Source organism: Vombatus ursinus, unplaced genomic scaffold (genome assembly GCF_900497805.2).
Source record: "Vombatus ursinus unplaced genomic scaffold, bare-nosed wombat genome assembly UNPS02014813.1, whole genome shotgun sequence".
Lineage (NCBI taxonomy): Eukaryota > Metazoa > Chordata > Mammalia > Diprotodontia > Vombatidae > Vombatus > Vombatus ursinus.
In genome coordinates, this window is record NW_020954591.1 from 7,755,252 (window position 1) to 7,779,350 (window position 24,099).

General features: G+C 37.7%; 1 protein-coding gene across 5 annotated transcripts in view; it reads right to left on the bottom strand.

Annotated features, from left to right (window-relative positions):
* Positions 1-24,099, bottom strand: part of FRY (FRY microtubule binding protein) — a 505,098-nt gene that overhangs the window by 117,961 nt on the left and 363,038 nt on the right. For all 5 annotated transcript variants that reach the window (XM_027877678.1, XM_027877681.1, XM_027877679.1 and 2 more), the window contains 11 exons: positions 21,203-21,461; positions 19,219-19,401; positions 15,971-16,057; positions 13,680-13,939; positions 13,223-13,412; positions 12,041-12,165; positions 7,800-7,857; positions 6,904-6,995; positions 6,520-6,692; positions 3,382-3,542; positions 2,069-2,179 (listed from right to left, as the gene is read on the bottom strand). In XM_027877678.1, coding sequence (XP_027733479.1) covers positions 2,069-2,179; positions 3,382-3,542; positions 6,520-6,692; positions 6,904-6,995; positions 7,800-7,857; positions 12,041-12,165; positions 13,223-13,412; positions 13,680-13,939; positions 15,971-16,057; positions 19,219-19,401; positions 21,203-21,461 — 1,699 coding nt within the window. The remainder of the gene's footprint in view (positions 1-2,068; positions 2,180-3,381; positions 3,543-6,519; positions 6,693-6,903; positions 6,996-7,799; positions 7,858-12,040; positions 12,166-13,222; positions 13,413-13,679; positions 13,940-15,970; positions 16,058-19,218; positions 19,402-21,202; positions 21,462-24,099) is intronic.

Consider the following 24,099-nt stretch of genomic DNA (forward strand, 5'->3'; position numbering starts at 1 on the left):
AGAGAGAGAGAGAGAGAGAGAGAGAGAGAGAGAGAGAGAGAGAGAGAGAGAGAGAGAGAGAGAGAGAGAGAGAAAAGAGGGCATTTAAGAGGTGTAGGGCTCTGGGATTTGGGGTCCTGCTACCTTTGCTTCCTTAATGTTCGGAAAACAGGGTGGGAGAAACCCCAGAGAGTGAGGCATACTCAGTTAGCCCACCCCTTCAAAAAAGAGAACCTTTAGAAAGAAAAAGAGAACCTTAGAGGCCAGAGGCAAGGAAAGTGTCTGACCATGACATGTTAGTGAAAAAGCTATATAGCACAGCCCCCATTCTGCCCCTGAACTCTAAATTCTCTTGGCATCCCATGACAGAGGACAAACTTGATCTGTTCATGGACTACATCTAAGTCTGGCTTTTAAAGGCCTGGAAACAGCTCTCCATTTCACTCCCAGGCTTCTAAGACCCATTTTCTGAGAGTGCTATACAAGCCTACAAAAAAAAGGACAGCAGGAACGACATGTCAGTGAGAAAATGGTGGTGGTGGTAGCAGCAATGGGGGATAAAAAGACTAGGTGCCATGGTGCTAAGCTGGTAAAAAATTAATTTTTGTCTTTTGTTCTCCACTTCTGCTGCCCCATATCTATTTAATATTAGTCTTTTACACTTTAGTATGAATGCATTTGAAAGGCAGTTGGCCTGGTGTGAGTATGTGTGCGAGGCAGTAGATCATCTCTTCTACAAGTCCTAGAATCTGAACTCTATTTTGCTTGACTATTAAGACCTTTTCCATTCTCTGTCCTAAGACTCCTAGTGTCTGTTTTAACTATCCTCTCTTTCTTCTCCTATACCACTACCATGAATCTTCATTATCCCTTAGTCCGAATCTCCCTTCTTTTTTTTTCTATCCCTTTGGAAAAAGAATCCAGGAAATCTGGGTTGTTTTGGATTGTCGATGAAGCAGCTGTTATATAACGAACAATGTCTGTGTTAATACATATATATGTTTGTGTGTGTGCTTGGGCAATTAAGCGTGTGTAAGAGAAGGGATTAGATAGTTTATGGAAAGGAAAAATGTAAACACTACTGACATTTACAGATGCTAACAAAGATAAAAGAAACCCTGCTAGACTTTGGTTTGCTAACCTACCATGCAGCACAGTAACCATTAGGAGTATCTTTAAATGTTTTATCATATGTATTCATACTTATTGTAAGTTTTATTTGATTACAACACTAAACTCTGCTCACATGTGATCAGTCATAGTTTGTATTTCCTGTAGCATGATTGTACTTAGAACTGAAAACATTGGAGGGAATATTGTTTATAAGTTTGATTACTAGACATTACCTACAAGTGGGTCATTTGTCAATATTTGAAAACAAAAAATGATAACAATATTCAGAGTCTGTTCTTTTCATTAGAATCTTTAATTATTATTAAGCATGATGAATTAATCTAAAAATAATGAAAAGATTAAATGATGGTTGCAGAAATACTTTCAAACATCATAAAGTTGATTTACATATGTTTGTTCAGATCAGACCTAGAAGCTATATTTATGACCTTCTTTTCCCCTTCAATTAACAAGTTTGAAATTTGCCTCCACCTAAAGCCTATATACTTGCCATTTTGTTTTCTTTAGCAATGGATATAAGGGAGAAAGAAACAAAGGTCACTTTGCTTACTTCCAGGGCCTAGAATCAGATGACAGTGTGATATAGGATGGAGTTCTTACAAGGGAGAACATTAAATCAACTCAATCAGTTTTGCCACTTGGCTGATACCCTTGGCTTGGTACTTAGCAGCAGATAAAAACTCATTGTATTTTTGCAATGCATTTGAAAAAAGTTTATCATACTAAAATGGTAGCTACTATAGACAAAGACAGAAAAACAGTAAGCTGTTTCATTTTCCCAAATAAAACTTCATTCTCCTAAAGTGATTTGATGTTGTATATAACAGAAGCCACTTAAATGCCTACAACAGGCTGATGGGTTTGTTTTGGAAGTGATGAAGAAAATGGTTTACAATTCTCAATAACTTAATAGGACAAAATACAAAACAGATTTTAAAATAAGGCAGCTACTTACTCGTAAATCTTGACAAGCCAGAATGTTGTCAAGCCATTTGTATAGATAGCCATCTGGGGAAAGGCCCACATTGTCAAAAACAGGACCACAGCACAGTACTGCTGACATAGCCTAAAAAAACCCAGCAATACAGAGGTAAGATCAGGGCTTAGTAAAGTCTTGGGTATTATTGAAATTTGATTGAATCTACTAAGTAATCTTGAGAGAGAGCTTAGATTTATAATTTATGAGGATCACCTGAAGCAGTGTAACTAATTGATATGTCTTAACACATTCTCTAGGTAATCCTACTACCAAGTGTCAGGCCCTAAATTTTAACATGATAACCGATCCATTTGCTTAAAGGGTATGCATCTTTGTGATTTTAACTAGACTAAGGAAGAAAGACATTCCAAATGCAAATGGTTATTTCTTGGCATTTCAAAGAAAATGGACTTTGGCTAAACAGTTTCCAGTCAATGGATTCTGATCATCAGAGGAACTTTTTTTTGGGGAGCAGACCATTGGTATATGGTCTTCACTAACACAGATCAATACTAGCCCTTCAAGGGCAAATGGCCCGCTCAGGATCACACAGTCAGTGCGTGTGACAGAGGGAAGAGTTGAACGTAGGTCTTCCTGACTCTGAAGTCAGTTCTTGAGATCCACTATGCCATTCAATTTCTTTATAAGTGGATATGAGTTCTAAAATTTTGCTTGGATAATGAACATTTAACTAATAAACTCAAAGGGCTAACTGTAGAAAAGAAAAATACTTGACATTTATTTAGAAAAACTGGCAAAGTGTTAAAGCTGGGCACATATGAGGTAGGACCCAACTTTAAGTGTGTATGGGTGTGTATGTGTGTGTGTATATATACATACACATATATATCTCTACATCTGTAGATGCATATAGACATATGCATATCCACATACAGAATATACACATATTCATACACTTGTGTGTATATATGTATACCTGCTTCTGATGTCTGCTCATGGCCTAGAGGTGACTCTGAATGGGGTATAACTTCTAGAATACACTACCAGGCTGGAAAGACTTTAAGTACAGGCCCAGTGGTCATCCTGAGGAGTTAAGAGAATCTCATCTCCAGAAAGCTGGCTACTGGGTCATGAAATTTTTTGACTGTAACAGCTCAAAAAATAGTCAACTGAGAAGTTTGAATGGTGGAAGGTATCTCCACAATGATGCAATCCTGGATTTTTTAAAATAGAAATCCACATCTTATGAGTACTTCCCTAGCAAAGTTCTTGAACTTTAAAAAAATGAGATGGCAGCATTTCATGGTAAGGATAAGACAACTACCTACCTTTAATGCACAATACTGGTATCTTGTTATCTGATGATTTCTATCACTGTAACGATCCAGAGGTGTGAACATAATGCTGAAGGGTCCTGCCCACTGGCTAAACAAGATGAAAAGATGGTGCCTCAAACTTTGCTGGGGGAAGAGAAATCTTCTGTGGTGAACTGGGGAATGAAACAGTGCAGTCTGAGCTCTCACAATACACGTATTTCAAGTTTTAGAAAAGTAAAAAAACGGCAAATTAAAATTTTCTTTAGTTTATACAACACTCATTTCATGAAACAAGACTGATCAAAAACTTAGGTGTTCTTTTCTCTTACTTAGACGCATAATTTCCCTTAATCCTCAGGGTAGTGAGAAGTAGCTACTTAAAAAACTGGCACCTTCAGATGGTCCCTGGACTACCTGCTCCACTGCTGTGCCCTTAGGATTTCTGGGTCTTTCCATCTGCTTCACAGCTGAATTTTCTTTAATATATTGTATTCCTCAATTAGAGTGTGATCTCCTTGAAAGCAGGGACTTTCTCGATTTTTCTATTTGTAGCTTGTCACACAGTAAATGTTTAATAAATGAATTTTTCATTCATTTATTTCTAAACTTCTCTTAGTGCTTCTCTATGCAGCGTTGTCTTTATTAAGCTGAGCTCTAAAGAACTGTTGAATGCAATTTCATGAATTGCTTCTTTTAAATAAATAGATTGTAATTACTGGAAGTAAATTTTGAGTCTAAATTTATGGCTACTAAAGAGAAAAAATGCTAAAGGGGAAAAATCTGCTTTGCTTGCCTATAGTAACAGTTGTAGGCAGGTATTTATTATATTTTTATACAGGGTAGCTCTACCAATAATATTCCAACTGTATACTGTCATTAACAACATTCCAACTTAATGGTGACAATAGTAGCTAACATTTGCATACCATTTTATAGTTACAAAGTAGACTTATATATATTAACTCCTTTGAACCCCACAATAACCCTGTGACATGTGTAGTGTATTATCATCGCCATTTTATAAATGAGGAAATTTAGCCCCACAGGATCAGAGAATCTCAGATCTGGGAAGGACCACAGGGCCAGCTAGTCCATACACATCTAAGAATCCCTTTTTCAATCCTGCTCATCCTGGTTGCCTCTAGTCTTTATCTGAAAACCTCCCGTGACTGGGAACCTACTGGAAGCAGTTTTGCTGCTTTTGGACACCTAATTGTTAAGAAGCTTTCCTTATATCAAACTGAAATCTGTTTCTCTTCAGCTTTTATCCATTGTTTTCTTGTTCTGGGTCCAGGCAGACCAAACATATTCTTTTTCTGTGTGTGAGGTAATTGGGGTTAAGGGACATATTCTTTCTTCTACATGGCAGACTTACATATATTTATGGCAGTTATATATCAAATCCCCTTAGTCTCCTCTTTTCTAGGCTGACCATCACTAGTTCCATTCTGTTAGCATGATCTCCAGTCCCCTCACCATCCTGGTCATGCTCCTCTAATCAGGCTTCAGTTTTTCAGTGTCCATAATTGGAAACCCCAGAGGTAGCTAGATGATGCACTGGATAAAGTGCTGGACCTAGTCAGGCTGAGTTCAAATCCAGCCTCACACACTTACCAGCTGTATGAACTTGGACAGGTCAATTAACCACTGTTTGTCTCAGTTTTCTCAACTGTAAAATGGGGATAATAATAGCACCTACTTTCCAGGGTTGTTGTGAGGATCAAATGAGATAGTATTTTCAAAAGTGTTTAGCCCAGTGCCTGACATAGGTCCCTCATAGTAGGTACTTGATAAACCCACCCACCCTTCCTTTCTTCCTTCCTCCCTCCCTCCTTCCTTTCCTTCCTTCCTCCTTCCCTTTCTTCCTTCCAATATGAGACTCCATATGTGCTCTGACCAAGGCCAAATACAGGACTACTCTTAATGCATCCTAGGATAGTGTTACCTTTGTTGGCTTCCAAGTTATGCTAGTTAACTCATATCAAGTTTTCAATCCCCTAAAACCATCAGATCCTTTATTAGAAGTTGTTGTCTTGCCACTGAAGCCAAATGTAAACTTTACATTTATCCTCCATTAAATTGAGCCCGTCGTTCTAGCTTGTTATGATATTTTTGATCCTGACTCTGTTATCCACCATGGTAACTATCACACTAGACTCTGTGTCAAATGCACATTTGACAAGTTATCTATGCCTTCATCCAAGCCATTGATAAAAACGTTGACGAGCCCAAGGTCAAGGCCAGAGCTCTTTACTACTCTTTACTCCAAGTTGATATTAATAAGTACTGTTAAGTACTTAAGAGTAATTAGTAACCCATTAATAAATGCTGAGTGCTCCTTGGAACTGGTCATTTGAACAGACGTTTACTATGTTTAGTGATTTATACAAGGTCACATAGCTAGGAAGTGACAGAACCAGGACTCCAACCCACATCTTCTGACTTAAAGTCCAACGTTCTTTCAATTACACCACATTCAAGCTGGGTCTACATGGCACCAAAACAACAGGTCCCAAAGTGAAACTTTCAGCCAACTACTGGTTGTATATATACTAAGATAACCCCTCCCCACTTATCCCCATCCCAAACCTTCCACGAGCTTGGCCGATTTTTTTCATTTATATGACCAGTTTATTTTTATTTTTTGTTGAACTGACTTACCATTTTAAACCCGAGTCCTCTTATTCAGTTTGGATCTCTTTTACAGTCATTTGATCCGACAGAGAAAATTCTGCTTAACCATATAACAATAATCAAAATGTGGAACTTAGTAAAACACAAAACAGAAACTATGGCTTCTTTGTCAACTATGCTTATTGGCTAGAACCTGACTGTAAGAATTATGCTGAAAGCCTCTCCAAAGGCTTTCTTTGAATGAGTTCCTTCCTACTGAAATCACACAGGTTCTTTATTTCAGATGGGAACCAAAACTAAGGACAGAAATAACAAGGAAAACACAAAATCAAATTAATTCACTATTGTTCTCTCTCCAACTGTCTTCAATGGCTGCAATCTGTTCTCGTTGGCACTTCTGACTGTCCAAAAATAAATAAAACACTCCCATCCCTCTCTGAGCTATACAGAGGCAAAAGGGGATCAAAAATGATGTTTCAAGCATACAATGCAACACACGTTGGTGTATCACTTTACCTGGAACACACTGAATTAAGTTGGCTATCATCGCACTGAAATGAGCTCGGATGTCTTTGAGAATTTCAACCTCTTTGTCATTTTCAGCCTCGAGCAGCATCCGCGTCAAGTCAACATATTCTAAGAACAAAGCTCCGAGTGCTAGTGTGTCCCGCTCTAAGGCTCCATTGGTGCTAGAATGAAGGAGAATTGAAGCTTATAGACAGCTTCCTTTCAGGGCAGTACATTCTGTAGTGAAGAGTCAACCATCAAACCCAACTAAGCTTGTTGACCTTCCCAGGATACAAACACCCCCTTTCTCAGTCTTAGAAATGTGCTGGGGAACAGTGAAAAATGAGATGACAAAATGGAAAAGGTGACTGTTCAGGGTGATCATAACCTTACCTGTCACTTATCACCCCTGCATCCGCAAGAAGCTCAAAAATTCTCAGCAACTGGAGCCTTAGTAGATCCCGCCTTTCTCGGCGCTTCTTGTTCTGTTTAAGAAGAGGTCATATTGCTTATGGACACATTCAAAACCATGTTCAAAATGTTGCCTCAGGGAATCAAATATAGTTAAGAAGGGCAGTAATAATAATAATAATCCAATCATGTTCATTTTCCTAAACCTTAACAAGTGACATGCATTCATTTTTCTGCCCATCTAATCCTTATAGAAAATGTTTGCTATGGTAAGTCTGTTGGAAAAGGGGAGATAATGGCGATCATGGAATACTTCCCCAATAAATATTTATAAGACAGAAATGTTAAGACTTAACTGGTCTCATTTGCCAGATGGGGGCCAGTGTTTTTTGGGGACTACTACATATTTTTCTTTAACTAAAGATCTGTAATTTAATCAGAATAGGGAAGAACTTTCAGGTGAGGAATATTCTCTACCAGTGCAGGCTGACATCTTATCTGCATCTTATAATGGAGTATTTCCCACTCTGGCCCCTTTGTCTGAAAAACACAAACACACAGTAAGCTCCCAAGGTCAATCCCAAACTTAAAAGCCTTAATTCAATGTATAAGGCAGCAGTTTATTATTCAAGTAATTATTGAAGTATATCGCTTTACTAATTTTAGGGCCTATGACCTTTGAGAACAGGAATTATGTCACAATGGGTGCTCAATGAATACTGAAATTTCTCTATCCCTAGAAAAGGAACAGAAGTAAAAAATGGTGAGATTTATTGCCAACGTCATGTCTATGTACTTGTTTTTGAAAGTTGACTTCACTGCATTTCATTTTACAAAAGTATCTAAAGCAAGCCAAGATGCTAATCAATTAAACTTACTTCCGGTCTTCGCTCTAATGCTTCTTTCATTAATGGATGGAGCTCTTCTACCAATTCTCTGAAGGAAAAAGACAAAAAACAAAAAAAAACCCATCCATCACTATGAAAAATGGCGGTGATCACGCTGTAAAATAGGGGGAATGATGACTGCCCTATCTTCCTTGTGAGGTTGTTGTGGCAAAACAATTATTGTACATATTAAAGGAGAGGGACTAGAACTACAGTTTCAATGGCAGGAGAGAGATGTCCTCTACCAACAAAGTTCAACGCCTTTTCTGCAACTTCTAGTCTTAAAGAATTGTTCATAGCATCAAGAATAACAATCGGTCAACTTACAGATTTGCCCAGGGTGTCAGAGCCAGTATGTATCAGGGGAAGCAACTGACCCAGGTCCTTTCAAGCCAGCTCCATATATACATATATAAATACACACATATATGTATATATACCACATATATATGTACATATATGGCATACACTAAGACATTCTGTTTCATAAATATTAAAGGTTACAATAAATGTATCAAAATAATTATTATGATTATGATTACTGGAACCAAGTTTGTTATTCAATATTCCCATACACCTGCCTCTTTCCTATATTTGCTTTTTCTTAAAAAAAAAAAATCTCTTAAATTTAATCTCTTTGCTTCTCCATTTCTTAATTAGACACTAAGTTCCTTGAGGGTCAGGCCCAAATAAGACAGTTAATTTGTTGTTGTTATTGTTTAGACATTTCAGTTGTGTTTGACTCTTCATGACCCCATTTTGGAGTTTTCTTGGCAAAGATACTGGAGTGAGGCAGGATTTGAACTCAGATCTTCCTGACTCTAGGCTCAGTGCTCTGTCCATTGCGTCATCTAGTCACCCTTTACATAGTGTTAACTCATCAGTTATCATTAACATATTTTCATTAGCTCCTTAACTGTAACCTACTGAGTTTTGACTAAAGTAAAATCAGTTGAGGTTTAGATTCAAAAGCACTGAGATTTGAAGAGATTTTACCAAAACTGTTATGAATTTGATATCCACTGTGCCATCTAACTTCCCCATAGTTAGTGAATCAGCATTTATTATTAAGCAGTCACTATATGTCTGGTACTGTGCTAGGTAAAGAAGATACAAAGAAAGAAAAAACCCCCACAACACCCCATCTCTACTCATGAGGGGTTCACATTCTAACAGGGGAGACAATATGTAAGTTAACTAGAGAAATTCAAGATATTTTCAGAATTAAGGTCTCTTGCAGAAGGTGGGAATTTGTACTGAGTTCTGAAGGAAGCCAGAGAAACTAAGGTGGAGGTGAGGGGCAGAACACTTTAGGCATGTGGAACAGCCAATGCAAAAGCATGTAGATAGGAGAGAGAGTGTTGGAGGGGAGGGGCAGCAGTAACTAGATCCACACAGCTAGATTTCAGAGGAGGTGGGGGCTAGCAAAGTGTAAGAAGACTGAAAGGGCATGAAGGGTTAGGGTTGTGAAGAGCTTTGCATGTTAAATGAATTATAATGCCAAATTAAATTATATTTAATTCTGAAGGTAAAAGGGAGATTCTGGAAGTGTGTGTGTGTGTGTGTGTGTGTGTGTGTGTGAGCATGCCTATACTTCAGAAAAATAACTGGCAGCTGGGTGGAGGGACTGGAGTGCAGACAGACATGAAGCAGAGAAACCATTTCTAAGACTGTTTCAATAGCTCAGATGAGAGGTAATGAGGGCCTACACCAGGGCAGTGGTTGTGTAAATCATACATTTTTATATTTTCCATTGCCTCTAGAGCTCTTTGTGCAAAGTAGGTCTCAAGATGGACTTGTTTGTTTGATTTTGAAGTGCTAGAGTATCCCAATGAAAAAATACTCCATATGACACTTACTACATGATATGGTTTAGGGTAGGGGTGGGGAGCCTGTGGCCTTCAGACCACATGTGGCTGTCTAGGTCCTCAAGTGCAGCCCTTTAACTGAATCCAATTTTGGGGAATATGCCCATGGGTTTGCCTTTTCAATATTGTCTTTAATACTTCAGTCAGTAAGTTTTCTTAATTAAACTGTGACATGGGTTCATGAGATACCAGAATCAACACCATAGGAAACAGTTCTGTCTCCTACGTAGAAAAATACCTATAACCTACCCAGTCCCATGCCATATATTCTATGTGATAAACTTTCAGTTGTGATGAGTCTACTGTCCCTGAATCTCAGATTTGTATTAAGTCACTGAATTATTATCTAAAAGGTAAATCATTTCTAAATGTCAGTGTGAACAAAGTTACCAGAACTGGGGGTGGACAGTGGCATGAATGGAAAACAAACATTCAGACAAACGTCCAGATGTTTTGTCTCTATTGTGCCAGACATCTGAATATGTGGGGACTTTTGGATTTTTTAAATGTTTTGAGGGGCTTATATATAGAGCCTCAGATGGCAAATCACAGGATTTGATAAGAAAAATAGGAATAAAAACAATGGTCTCTTATGTCACGGTTATGCTGAAAAGCTAATGAAAAGTCCTGTAAGCTTTTTATGACCAATATACCACTTCTGTGATTGTTATATTTGTATGTTTTTGGCCTTAATCATCTAGAAGAAAACTCTGGTTAACTGGTACCTCAGTAACAAGAATCAGAGTTTCACAGAACATTAAAGCTGAAAGGGACCATAGAGATCATCTAGTCTAACTCCCTTATTTTACGGATGAGGATACTGAGGTCAAGGAAAGGAAGGGACTTATCCAAGGTCATAGAGCTACCCAGAGGCAGAACTGGGACTTAAACCTAGGTCTTCTGACAGGAAATCTTGTATTTTTCTATTACCCCATGCTAACCAGAACTTATAAGATTTTTAAAATTTAATTTTTCTTTTAAAAATGTATATTTTTTTCTAATTACATGTAAAAACAATTTTAACATTCATTTTTAAAAAATTTTGAGCTCCCAAATCTCTCCCTCCCACCCCTTCCCCTCCTTGAGAAGGCGAATAATTTGATTTAGATTACACGCATACAGTCATTGCAATATTTTTTAAAAGGGAAAGCTCCCTAAACCTGATGACTATGACAAGGATTTTACAACTGCCCCTCTTTTTCTTTAGACCCACCTCTAGCTTCTAATTTTTACAATCAAATTTTATTTTTGAAATAACTATTATTTCTCTCGCACTTCTTTCTAAAATTCTTTTCTTTTCTACTTCTGTGAAGATTTTGGAAAATATTTTATTTTGTTTTCTGTACTCTGACCGCCTCATTGAAGTCATCAGGCCTCCTTGGCCGTTTTCAAAGGCTGTATTGCTACTTATCAGGGAGCAGCTACGTCTAGAACCAGAAAGACTTAAGTTCCAATTGTCTTTAGACACTAACTAGCTGTATGACCCTGGGCAAATCACTTAAACCTCTGAATTCCTCAATTTTCTCAAACGTAAAATGGGGATAATAAATAGCATCTTCCAGGGTTGTTGTGAGGATCATATGAGCTAATATTTGTAAAGTGCTTAACATTCAGCCTGGCACATAGTAGGTGCTTCATAAATGCTCATTTAAAAAAAATGGAGCACTGGATTTATAGGCCACAAGACCTGAGTTCAAATATGGCCTTAGATCCTTACTAGTAACGTGACCTTGGACAAATCATTTAACATCTCTCTCAATCTTGGGTTCTTCATCTACAAAATGGGAATAATAATACCACCTAACATACAAGGTTGTTATAAAGATCAAACAATATATATGAAACATTCTGCAAATTTTAAAAGTGCTATATAAACGCCAACTATTATTATTATTTTTTGTCATTGTTAGTAGAGGGGATGTCTTTTTTTACACCTGTGGTTCAGTTGGCCATGGAGGTCTTCTCTCACTCTGAAATTCTATGATTCTTTGAGATGATGTGCAATTTGTATTTTTATGAAGCCCCCCTGTACAAGTATATTGTTTCTGCAGAAGACAGTTGGGTTTTGCCTGAAGGTCCATGTCAGCATCTCAAAACACTCAACTTTCTTCTGAGCAAAAAATGTTTCATTTTTCAAAAGACAAAATTACAAGATAATTATAGCAATGAAGGTGTAATGACTAAAAATTAAATGTGGATGAGATATCCCAGTGGCAAGTCACTGGAGGTAAAATCTTCAAGCTCTCAGGGTCTATGTAACCATGAATGGGCAAATGAGATGAGTTAATAAACATCAAACGTAAATCAATGTTATTAAAACACCAAAATGTGGGAATTTAAAACATATCGATTTGAACACTGTACCTGAAAACAAGTGAATTTGTTCTTCCAAATCCTAATACCAGAGACTCTGTGATTTCAATGCTTTCAAGTCTCATCAAAGGCACCAACTGTTTCAACAGAACTCCCACAGATGGGGTTCCTATAACCTAAAAAGTGTTTATTAAAAGTGAAAAAGGTAACATGTTAACTCAGAGTGTCCTCAATTGAAAGAATAAATGCTTATTTAGATTTCAAAACACTGAATCATATCCCAAGGCATTGCCATCACTTAAGGAACACAAACAAATTAAATACACCATGGTGGCTTCCTCCCAACTTGGGAGAGAAAGTCTACGATCTCATGGGTTCTCACTGATGGTAGGTTCCCATTAACTCAATGCATGAGTAATATTGTAGTGTGGTGACTTTATTTTTACTTTCAATATCTACAAAGTAATTTTTGATCAAATAACCTAATTAAGGAATATCTTAGGATAAAAGTGAATAGTAAATGAGTGGAAAGGGAAATAATGTCAAGTTCATAGGATGGAAATTTAGGGTTGTAATAAATGCCACAGTACAATTGCTTCAAAGCTAGGAAGAACTTGGGTTCAAACTCTGCCTCTGACACCTGTTGGTTTGGTGACCCTGTAACTTCTCAGTGCTCTGGGCCTGAGGTATCAAATTGGAAAACTCCTGAGTGAGCAGGAACCAGACTGAAATATAAACTGGGAAATATGTAACAAAATAAAAAACAAAACAACATAGATAATGTAAATTTGTGGATTTCTAAGTTAATATGAGGTCCACAAGAATCCCTTTGTATTTGGGTTTCTAACACTATGAATTGCAAAGAATGTGTTAACCTATGTCGGCAGAGGGAGTTCCTTCATCTGGGGTTTCCCTACATCAATGAAACCATAAGTTCAGTTCTATTCCCCATTTCTTATAAATGCAAGAGTGACAGTAAGTCACTCAGTGTCTTTTAAGAAAAATCTCAACACTTCTGCATCTCGATTTCTCTGCTTATCCTAGAGGGAAAACATCAGGTTTATTCCTGTAAATTCTTGGGACCAGAGCTCAGGCCAGTGTATTTTGGAAATGTGTAGGATGAGACGCTGATGCTCCAGTCCCAATGACAGGCACAGTGCAACTTGCCCTGTGAACTCTAGACAAACAATCTACAAATCAATGAAATCATTCCTTGGGAGCATGCCATGTCACCTTGTTATCGTAGCTCATGGATCCATCTGGAGTTGTAGCCATAATTTCAGGTGTAGATGCTCGCAAGTGTCCAGGGCTCATAATACTGGGTTTGGCAACTCCAAAACAAAGAATCAGGTAATTTCTCCACAGGGTAACATAGTTGTCTCCACTACTGGCAGTGCTGGTTTTCTTTGCATTAATGGGACTACTGCAGATATTCAGAAGAAAATGAAAACGAAGCTCAGTTTCCTGGTTATCAGGGATATCAGGTATTAAAGAACTAGAAATTTCAAACACACATATTGGTTAACTAGGAAAAAAAAGTCATTTACAATTGGAAAATGGAAAATAAAAGTTTGATTTTATTTTACTGAGCAAAGAGTGCCTTATGATAGTTCTGTTTCTCACTGGAAAAGATGAGGAGTTCCAATTAGGGAATACTATCATGGAAAAGCATATACAGTAAAATACTCACTTTGGATCCACTAAGGGCATCACCAACTGAAGTCTGGTAAAAGCATATGGCCAGGCATAGCTGAGTGCTGTGGGGCAGTGCTTGGGTAAATTCTCCTGTCTAAGGAAACTGAAGAGGCAAAGAACCCAGGGGTCCTTCACTGACTGGGCAAAGATCCAGACGTGGGACGGGCTCTTGACATCATAATGGCTATTTACCAGGACCGCATTCCATTCTACCAACCACTGCAAATCCACATTGTGGGTCAGTGGTAATGTTGCCTGTTGGTAAAAAAACAAAACAAAACAAAACAGATATTGTTACCAGGCTACTTTAGACCTCCAATTCCTACCCTTCCTTGAAGGTCCAGCCTGAAAGCTCCCTCTTTCATGCCATCTTTCTAGATCACCTTAACCAGTCAAAAGGGATCATTGTCTTCCTTATGTTCTGAGAGCACTTGGTTTGGACCAGTCTCATATCACTTCTCATACATTGTTTTTACTCCATGTCTATGTGTGTGCCTTAGCGTAACTAGATTACAAATTCCTTGGGGCAAGGACTGTTTCTTAAACAATTATGTGCTATGCAGTTCCTCCCGTATATTAGGCATCCAGTAAAGATATCTGCAGGATGACCAATTGAATCAAATCAGTCAGTGAGGAAAAGTATCATCTTTGTTTCTTTTTCAAAGATTTTTTTCTGATATATGTTATTTTTACATGACCTTCATTTCCAAATATCCCCTCCCTCACAGCAAAGAATAAAAGAAGGAGGAAATAAAACACAGTCCAGTAAAACTAACCAATACATCAACTCAGTCTGATAGTATATGCAGATTTCCCTGCAAGGAAGAAAGAAAGGTAACTTTTCTCATCTTTTCTTCGCAGCCAAGCTTGGTTATTATAATTACATGGTGTTCAGTCGTGGCAAAGTATAGTCTTTAAGTGATGGCATTAATTTTCATGATACTCTTTTAAAACACGACAAATTCTGAAAATCTACTACTCAAACTCTTAATACCTTAGATAGTCATGGTAAGTGCTATAACAGTTGATTTTCTCCCTGAATTAGTTTTATTTTTCACATATGGTAATATTCTCTTTCCTTCGTCTTAGAGAGGCAATGAAGTGGAATGGCTTTTATTAATGCCATTCCCTTGCATTTCCAAGAAAACGAGGCAGCTGATTCTCATCTGGAACTCTATTATTTTTACCCTGTAGCACCAAACCACAAAGTCAGACATTTCAAAACACCTTGGAAGATAAAGACATTCCTAGATTTCATCATCTTCAAAGTCAGGATGTGAATGCTGAATAGAAAATAAATGAGTCAGAGTTATAATCTCAATCTGGTGTTCTTTCCAAGACACTACATTGCCTTTGGATAAACTCCTGACTGAATCTAAGTGGGGTACTTAGATATACAAGACTTCTTGGACCTCATGAATTCCTACATATGATGTCATTATCCCAGTACCTTCAAGAAGTTAATGCCTAATCCCAAGTGCTTTGAGGATATACCAGATCTAATTTACACCTGGTACAATATTTTTATTTTGAGAAATATTCATTAAAACCAGTATGAGTTACTTACTATAGGAATCACACACATCAACATATAATTTCAGATCACTGTTAATGCCCTACAGAGAAACAAGGATATTTTGGGGTTTGTTTGAGCTCTGTTAGAAAAGAGTATGTAATTCTTGCATATAACTTCAGGTCATATATACATATACAGCCATCTTCCAGTTATCTTCAGGCAGATTTTCTGCACTGTACACTCTGTGGACAATTATGGGGCTTCTTTCTTGCACAATGCCCATCATGTTTGCCTCTTTCAATATCTAACCAAAGTTAGCACTGGTTTCAACACTGTGCTTTCATCTCAAAAAGGAGATAATAAAATCATGAGCCTTGCTTATGCTACTGTCCATTTGTGCAGAAAATTGAGAACTAACTGAATATTTTTTAATGGGGAGAATATATTCAGGTAGTAATAAATCAATGTCAAGCTAATAAAATCTCTTGTCTTGTCAAATTCTTGTTTCTTGTAGAAATTGTAGCTGTCAAAGAAATTAGTACTATTAATTCTATGGCCCATGATCCAAGGACAAATTCCAGACCAGTGTTAGGAAAGTTGCCATTGTTTTTTACATGTTGCTAACAGATTGATAAATAGTCCCATAAAAACCCCAGAATTCTTCCCAATACTTTTGTCTCCTTTAATAGTTTTCTTTTGAGGGAGAGGGAAGAATGCTTTTTTTTTTTAGCTGGGAGCCATGCACAATACACAATCAAATGGGTACTTACTGAATCTGAGACTGCTACATGAATAAAACTTTCAAGAACAGAAGAACTCAGCTGATCCATCACATCAATCATAGGTCTGTCATCATCCTGTACAAATGGCAGACAATTACACTCCACAGTACAATAAACCCATCCCTCACACTCCCCATCTTCTCTGTCTAGTTGCTGGTGCAGAACTGTCTGGAAGATGGTGATAAGGAATGTGGCTCCTAGGAGAGCTTGGAGGTTGGCTCAGGAGACAAAATTTGCCATTTTTTTTTCTCCCTGAGCAGTTTCTCAAGCTTTAAGTGGTGATGATTACTGGACACAATTTGTACTTCACTGAAAATGACATGTACCTGATCAAATTTCATAAAACTTAACATACATTCAGGTGGATCCAAATACTGATCCTGTATGCTGTTCATGAAAACATTCCCTTATCCTTAATTTGAAGTACCTAGGACAGTGAGTCTAAATATGGTATATCTGAACCCCTCATCTAGAGCACATTTTCTTTAGGGCATTAGATATCACCTGTTTTAGTAAGTAAGCTATTTATTAGTTCTATAGTAAGAACTTATGTCCAATATGATCTCCCCTCTCCTAATCTCATGGAACTCTGGACTTCCCCTATGAATGTCTTGGTGGAAAGAACTTTGGTCTTGGAGTCCAAAGTCATTGGTTTAAATCTCAGTCCTTTTTACTAATTCTGTGACTCTGGACAAGTCACTTAACTCCTCTTAGCCTCAGTTTTCTTATCTGAAAAGTGAGAATAATAAAACTCACATTACTTACCTCAGAGGTTTGTTGTGACTTTAGTATTTTATAAGTATTTCAGCACTATACAAAAGTGAACTATTATTTTTATGTTTATCATATTTTAATTTGCCATGTTTACCTATATGGATGTTTTGATTAGCTTCTTGAGATAACAAGATTTTTATATTATTCCTTATCTGAATTTATATCTTATTGATCAAATGTCTTTATTTAGTGCTTAGAACAGCCCATCCATAGAGCAGGTGCTTCATAAGTATTGCATGAATGAATTCTTTAGAATGTCTACACTGGAGAGTGGCCATCCCTTATTGGAGAAGCCCTTGTGGCATTTAGTGACCTGATGACTTTGATATCTTTATATACCTACACATACATACACACACATATATATATGAAACATGTATGTGTGAAATATCTATATGTATATGTGTGAAATACACATGTATGTATGTGTGCGTGTATATATAATATATATATGTATATATGTGAAATGAACTAAATGTTCACAATTTGATGTTGGTCAACTGCTTCTGTTGTGTACAATGCTATCATGATTCATGGGTTGCATCCTCCAGGGCTCAGCAAAGCATACAGTAGGTGCTTAAACATTTGTTGAATTGAATGGAGAGAAGTCTCCTGAAGGATTACATTGGGTATGGAGGTAGGTGGATGAGGGGTGGTGAAGACCCTTCCTTCTCATATAGATGTTACACAGCTCAACCTCAGCTGTCCTTTGAATTTCATAAATCTTAACATATATTCAAGGGGACCCAAATACTGATACTATATACTATTTATGAAAACATTCCCTTATTATTAACTTTAAGTACCTGTGACAATGAATCTAAACAGTATACCTGGACCCCTAACCCTAGAGCACATTTTCTATAAGGCATTAGATTTTATTTAATTTTAGTAAGTGATCTGTTATCATCTGTGTAATAATAGCTTATGTCCCATGAGAATTCACTGATCTCCCCTCTCTCATCCCCTACAGTTGGAAATGATCTTCCCTCTGGACTTCTTTTATGAGTGGATTAGTGGAAAGTCCACTAAAGTTGTAAGGAGTCTTGTGTTATCTTAGAGTGGCATCAGAAAGTGTCAGGTAACATATTCAGCCAGGAGAGCTCAGGGAGAAACAATGAGGACAGGACTGAGGAGAAGAAGGCCTTTGTCTTCCTTCACTCATAATTATGGAATCTCAGAGAGGAGATGAATTTTGGCAGTCATTTAAGTCCAACTTATTTGGAGAGTATATGCTTTGTGGTGTGGAAGGGAGAATCAAGCAACATAATCCTTCTCTCAGAAAGGATAAAAATGAATTATATGCAAAAACCAGTCTTTTAAAAAAATAGGAAAGTTGAACCTTTAAAGTTATTACATAGTGTTTTAGTTGTTTTCAGTCATGTCAGACTCGTTGTAACCCTTTTTTGGGGGTTTTCTTGGCAAAGACACTGGAATGATTTGCTGTTTCCTTCTTCAGTCAGCTCATTTTGCAGATTAGGTAAACTGAGGCAAACAGATTTAAGTGATTTGCCCAGGGTCACATAGCTAGTAAGTATCTGAGGCTGGATTTGAACTCATGAGATGAGTCTTCCTGACTTCGGTTGCAACTCCAGCTAACTCTGTTGCAGTGCCCACTATACCACCGAGCTGCCCTTACTAATCAGTTACCACTAACATATTTTCATTAGCTCCTTAGCTATAACCTACTGAGTTTTGACTAAAGAAGTAAAATAAGTAGAGATTTAGATTTAAAAGCACTGAGATTTTAAGAGATTTTACTGACACTGTTTTGAATTTGATATATTCTAGTTTTTAGTATGATTAACATAGATTATTGCATTGATAAACCTGATTTTCATTATTATATATTTCATTATTGTTGGAGATATGTATTACAGATAGCTGTTAATGAAGCAAGATTATCTGTATACACACACATACACATACGTGCTCACATGTATTTATATGGTATCCCAAAAGTCTTAGTGTAGACACCACACACACACACACAAACACACACACACACACTCCACACACGTATATAACTTTTATGTGAATTGCATAGTAGAAGATTAAGAAGAATAAATCTGAACATTTTATCCTTGTTTTTAATCATACATTTTATGTCTTTAATTAGACTGTAAATAGGTCTCCTTCCTCCCAAATGAAAAGCAAAGGGCTGTCTTTTTCTTTTATAATTTCCTCATAGAACCTACTATACTTCAGTGCACATAGTAGGCCCTCAGTAAGGGAATGAGTGGTTAACATTTATGATAAAATTCTACTGAAGTTTGTGATCTATGTTTTTCAGTGTGTCATGAGCAAGGTGTGTACAATGTCCAACTGAAGACAAGTTGACAGTTTATTTTTCATCTTATGGGATAGGATGCACATAAAATAGAAAAGTGAGAATTTGTATTTTTTTTTGTTTTATGCTAACCTCTGAATTAGACCTAAAATTCAGAAAGAAAATCCCATACCTCTGGCTGGCCCAGTGCAACAAATAAAGCCCGGATTTCTTTGAGTATCAAAACAGCTAGTTTGCGTGTGGCCACCTGGAAACTGCATAGTAATACAAGGGCAAATCCTTCCACGGCATGTAATACAGTGGAATAAGGACTTCGTTCTGTTGGCATTCTGTGACTGGATCCATTTGGTATAAGCTGGAATACAACAAGCACAGTCCATTCAGAAAACAAAAACATCACTGGCAGGAAGGAAAGACAGTATTATATTTAAGTCTTTTGGCCTATGCAATACTTTCACAGGTTGATATTGTAACATAGATGCCTGTGAATCCATATATATCAGGGATCCCTTTTGATTTTTCTAGACTGATTTTGCAATATATTCAACCAATTATCGCTTCTAATGAGAAATGTCTTTTTATAAATATTAATTATTCAATAATCATTTATTAAGTGTTACCATATGCCTGGCACTAGAATGAGCACTGGAGATACAAAGACAAAAATGGAATTGTCCCTGCCCTCAAGGAACTTACATTCTATCAGGAAGAGTAACTTGTATACATGCTGTTACATATCAACAGATACAAGGTAACTGGGTAAGAGATTGTATGTATAAGATGGAGCTTGAACTGAATCTTGAAAAATATGGATTCTAAGATAATTTTTTTTTTTGAGACCGAGTCTCACTACTTTTCCCAGGTTAGAAGTCCAGTGGCCACTCACAGGCCTGAACCCATGACTGATAGGTATGGAAGCTTTACCTGCTCTGTCTCCAACCTGGGTCAGTTTGTTCCTCTTTAGGCAGCCTGGCGGCCCCCATTTCCAAGGGCTCACCATATTGGTGCCAGACTTTCTTTGGGTACCTGATGGGCTTTAGTTTTACTGCAGCTCAAGATTCCTGAGTTCTAGTAATCCACAGCCTCAGCCTCCCCAGTAGCAGGGATTACAGGTACATGCTACCAGCCCTTAGACAAACTAGATATTTATTATTTAGTTATTAGCATGAATTATTAATAAATTTTATTAGTATAAAATTTAAATTAACATCATTAAATATTATCTAAATATTAATAATTTTAGGGCAGTAATAGGGACTGAACTTGTGATTTCATTAGTTTGGGGACTCCTGGATGAGAAAATTCTATAAATTCAGGTTGGTATCTTCTCTGTGAGTGAGAAGTAAAGTGACTTACCCAGGATTACTCATCCAGTATGTGACTGAGGCAAGATTTGAATCCAGGTCTTTCTGGCTTCAAAGCCAAATCTCTATTCACTACGTCTTGCTGACTCCCTATTATTAGTTGCATTTTTAATAACAAATAGAATAATAAATGCTCTTCATTTTTGGAATGCCCTGTAAAACCTATCCTGCCCCCCTGGTCTGTTTCACTCTGTAGCAGCAGTCCTCTTGCCCTACCTGCTCACTGCTTTGCTAATCCCCACAACCTGATTTTACAATCTATACCTCTCTTTGAGATAACTCTCTTGAGCATTTCTCACTCTCTCTACTCCGGCAGAAGTAAGAGGGTGATGAGTATTTTTTTCTCTCTAGGGGTATTTCACAAAGAGACAAGTACACTTCCTACAAAAGGCCACTGTGCAGTGGTATAGGCTATGACCTTTTATATACACTTTCAAGTTCTAATCTAGACCGAAAGCTTCCTATTATTTAAAGATTTTCTTTCATTCACAAATCTATGAGAAAATTCATTCTCTGAAATAAGCAGCTCCATTTCTGTTAGCAAACCTAACCTGGTCTCATCTCTTGGGATCCTCAGCCCTGTTTCATGAAGGAGAAATACATACTAGTATGGAGAGTAGACCTGGGTAGACCTATGAATGAATGGAGAATTCTTCTGGGTTGTCACCTATGCAAATGAATAGTGTTCATGTGAACAAGTCAAATGAATAAAGAACATACTCTGGAGAGGAAACTACTAGGACAAGACTGAGCAGACCCCCAAATGGGACCAATTTTCTTCTTGAAACATACCTCTGCACCTCTGATCTTATTGGCTTGTTCATATACTTTGCCTTGGGTCTGGATGACAAGTTTCCACTGAGTAAGCAATTGGAGCAGCAGTTTTAAGGATGTGTCTAGGAGGGTGTGATGCATGTCATTGACTTCTCGCAGAAGGAAGTTAGTGAAACCGAACAAGACATCTTCTCTCCAGTCCGTGAAGTCAACAAGTAACCCCTGAAGGGAATTCTGGGCAATGTGTCGGAGTTCATCATCCATGTGGATAGACAGCCTACAGGATTAAAAAGAAATACAGACAAATCATTTACCTTGTTCACTTTTCATATAAATAATGTGTTCAGACCACAAGTCACAACTTCTCCGTGCCCCAGTTTGCTCCAACTGCAGAGTGATTGCTGATTTGTCTGGCAGAGGAAATTTCTTCATTGGAAATTCCTTATAAATGGAATCACAGATGTGGTCCAAAAAATAAGGAAATAATGTGTTCAACTTTCTAGATACTATTTCCCATGAAATCATCTTAATTTTAAAGGTAAGATAAATGAGCCTAAGAGAACTTAAGCGACTGCTTCAGAAACACCCCTAAATGAATAATAGGACTGGTTGTAGGAACAAAATGTATTTTAGGTTTAACCTATTAGGGCATGTTGTAGCACCATTAGTGATGAAATTCCATTTCCTGACTCTGTTCCTTTTCACTGAATATTCACCAAGTCAAATTAATAAGCATTTATTAAGCACCTACCATATACCAGACCTGGAATGTGCTCCCTCCTCATCTTCCCCTCTTGGAGTCCCTGGTTTCCTCCAATATTCAATGCAAATTCCACTTTCTGAAAAATGCCTTTCTTAGACTCCCTCTCTCTCCTCCCCTTTCCCCCTTATCAGTCCTCTCATCATTAATGCCTTTCCTCTGATACTACTTTCCATTTACCTTGCATAGATGTACATAGTCATTTGCATGTCGTTTCCCTCCTTAGAATGTGAGCTGCATGACAGGGACTACGTATTTTGCCTTTCTTTGTATCCCCAGCATTTAGTACAGCTCTTGAGACATTATAGATGCTTAATAAATGTTTTCTGATTACTGTGACATAGCATTAAATTAGTGATGGACTGTATTTCAATAGCCCAACAAGCAAATACTTTTTACCCCTAAAGGATGTTACAATTCCTCAGTGGGAGTCTCCCCAATTTAGGTAATTTATTCCTAGGTGATCCTTACTTCAGAAAGGCATTTTGTTTCACAGATAAAACTTATAGGGCCTTAATCTAGGCTTCTAATGTAAAGGTACAAGTCATAAATCATCTACCCTTATTTGCAAGTTAGACTTCCATTGACTATATCTCTGTTATTGACTAATGACTTAGAACCTAATCTCCAACTTAAACCATGACATCAGTGTAGTCTCTAATATGACACCTAGCATATCTGGGAAACTCAACAGATGCTGACCACTAATGATGTGATTGGCCACAAAAACAGACAAATAAAGATATTCAGGATCAATAATTAAAGTCATTTCATGGTCTATTTAGATGTAATTTTTATGTAAAGGCCAGTCTGTTCAATAGCCTTTCAAATGAGATTAATTTCACCCTTCACTCAGCACAATTTAAAATACAGAATCTGTTTCTAATGTCAAATCACACAATTTAGAACCATTATAAGACTCTGAGTGCACCAGGCAATCTCAACTACAGGTTAATTCTAATGGGAAGCCAGAACTAGTTTTCAAACCACAAGTCTCTTAATACCAAAGCTAATACTCTGTCCAGTACAATTTCTTGTCTTTAAGAAATAAAAACTGTCCTTTAAGAAAAAGAACTAGTAGGTAATGCTTGTTAATAAGAAAAAGCAAGCTTTGTACGGCGCACATTCTGACCACCTTTGCCCCTGGAGCTTCTCCTTCCCTCTGGCTGGAGACGGTGGAAGCAAAGAGCTTTCCCCAGATCTTTCATTCAAGGAAGGTCACCCATGGCAGCCATCTCTTCATTCCCGACCCAGCTACACTCCTCTGGATTTTTATCATGCCCCAAGTGGGGCACCCTTCCTGTCCCTCTTCAGCTTCCTTTTACAGAATGTAAATACTATTAGGCTGTGAACTCCTCAGGAGCAGGGACTTTTGCCTTTCTTTGTATGCCTAGTACTTAGCATAATGTCTGGCACATAGTTGGCACTTAATAAATATTTACTGACTGACTGAACGGTCTGGGATAGGACCATGACAGAACTTCTAGAAGGCTGTTTTAGTATCAAGAGTCTTAGACAGGATACAGATATTCAGGTTCCTAAACATTTACTGGCTGCCTTGCAGGGTTTGTGCCTAAATGTAAACAAAGCCGCGGAGAGCTCCATGATAGGGAGCTACAAAGGTAAGGCATGAAAGCATGCCGAATTAAACTGGCATGGCTGACATGACTGACAGCCGTCCCCATCCAACCAGCTGGCATGAGAAGCACTAACCAGGGCCGAGTATGATTACAATTGCTCAGATTCCTCTGCACACATGCTGCCGCATTCTCCAGGAGTGGCATGTGCCAGGGAAAACAGTCCTGGAAGCCCTCCTAGGAGCGATTTAGAATCACTGAGCTGTGTAGTCACAAGGGCATGTGCTCCTCTTACAAGGTTGTTACCAAATAAGTAAGGGCACAGCTGTTAAATATTATAAAAAAGGGAAAAAAACCCAGATTTTCACAAAGTCACCTTCCTTACAAACCAGACTTGGGATGTTTCATTGGAAATATTTATTTGAAGGTAAGTCAATTCAATGCACATCTATTAAATGCCTACTGTGTGCAGACCACTTACTGTGTGCTAGTTGCTGTGGGAGATACAAAGCTTAGATAAGCCATGATTCCTGTCCTTTAGCAGCTTATGTTCTATGTGACAATTTACATAGTGGTAC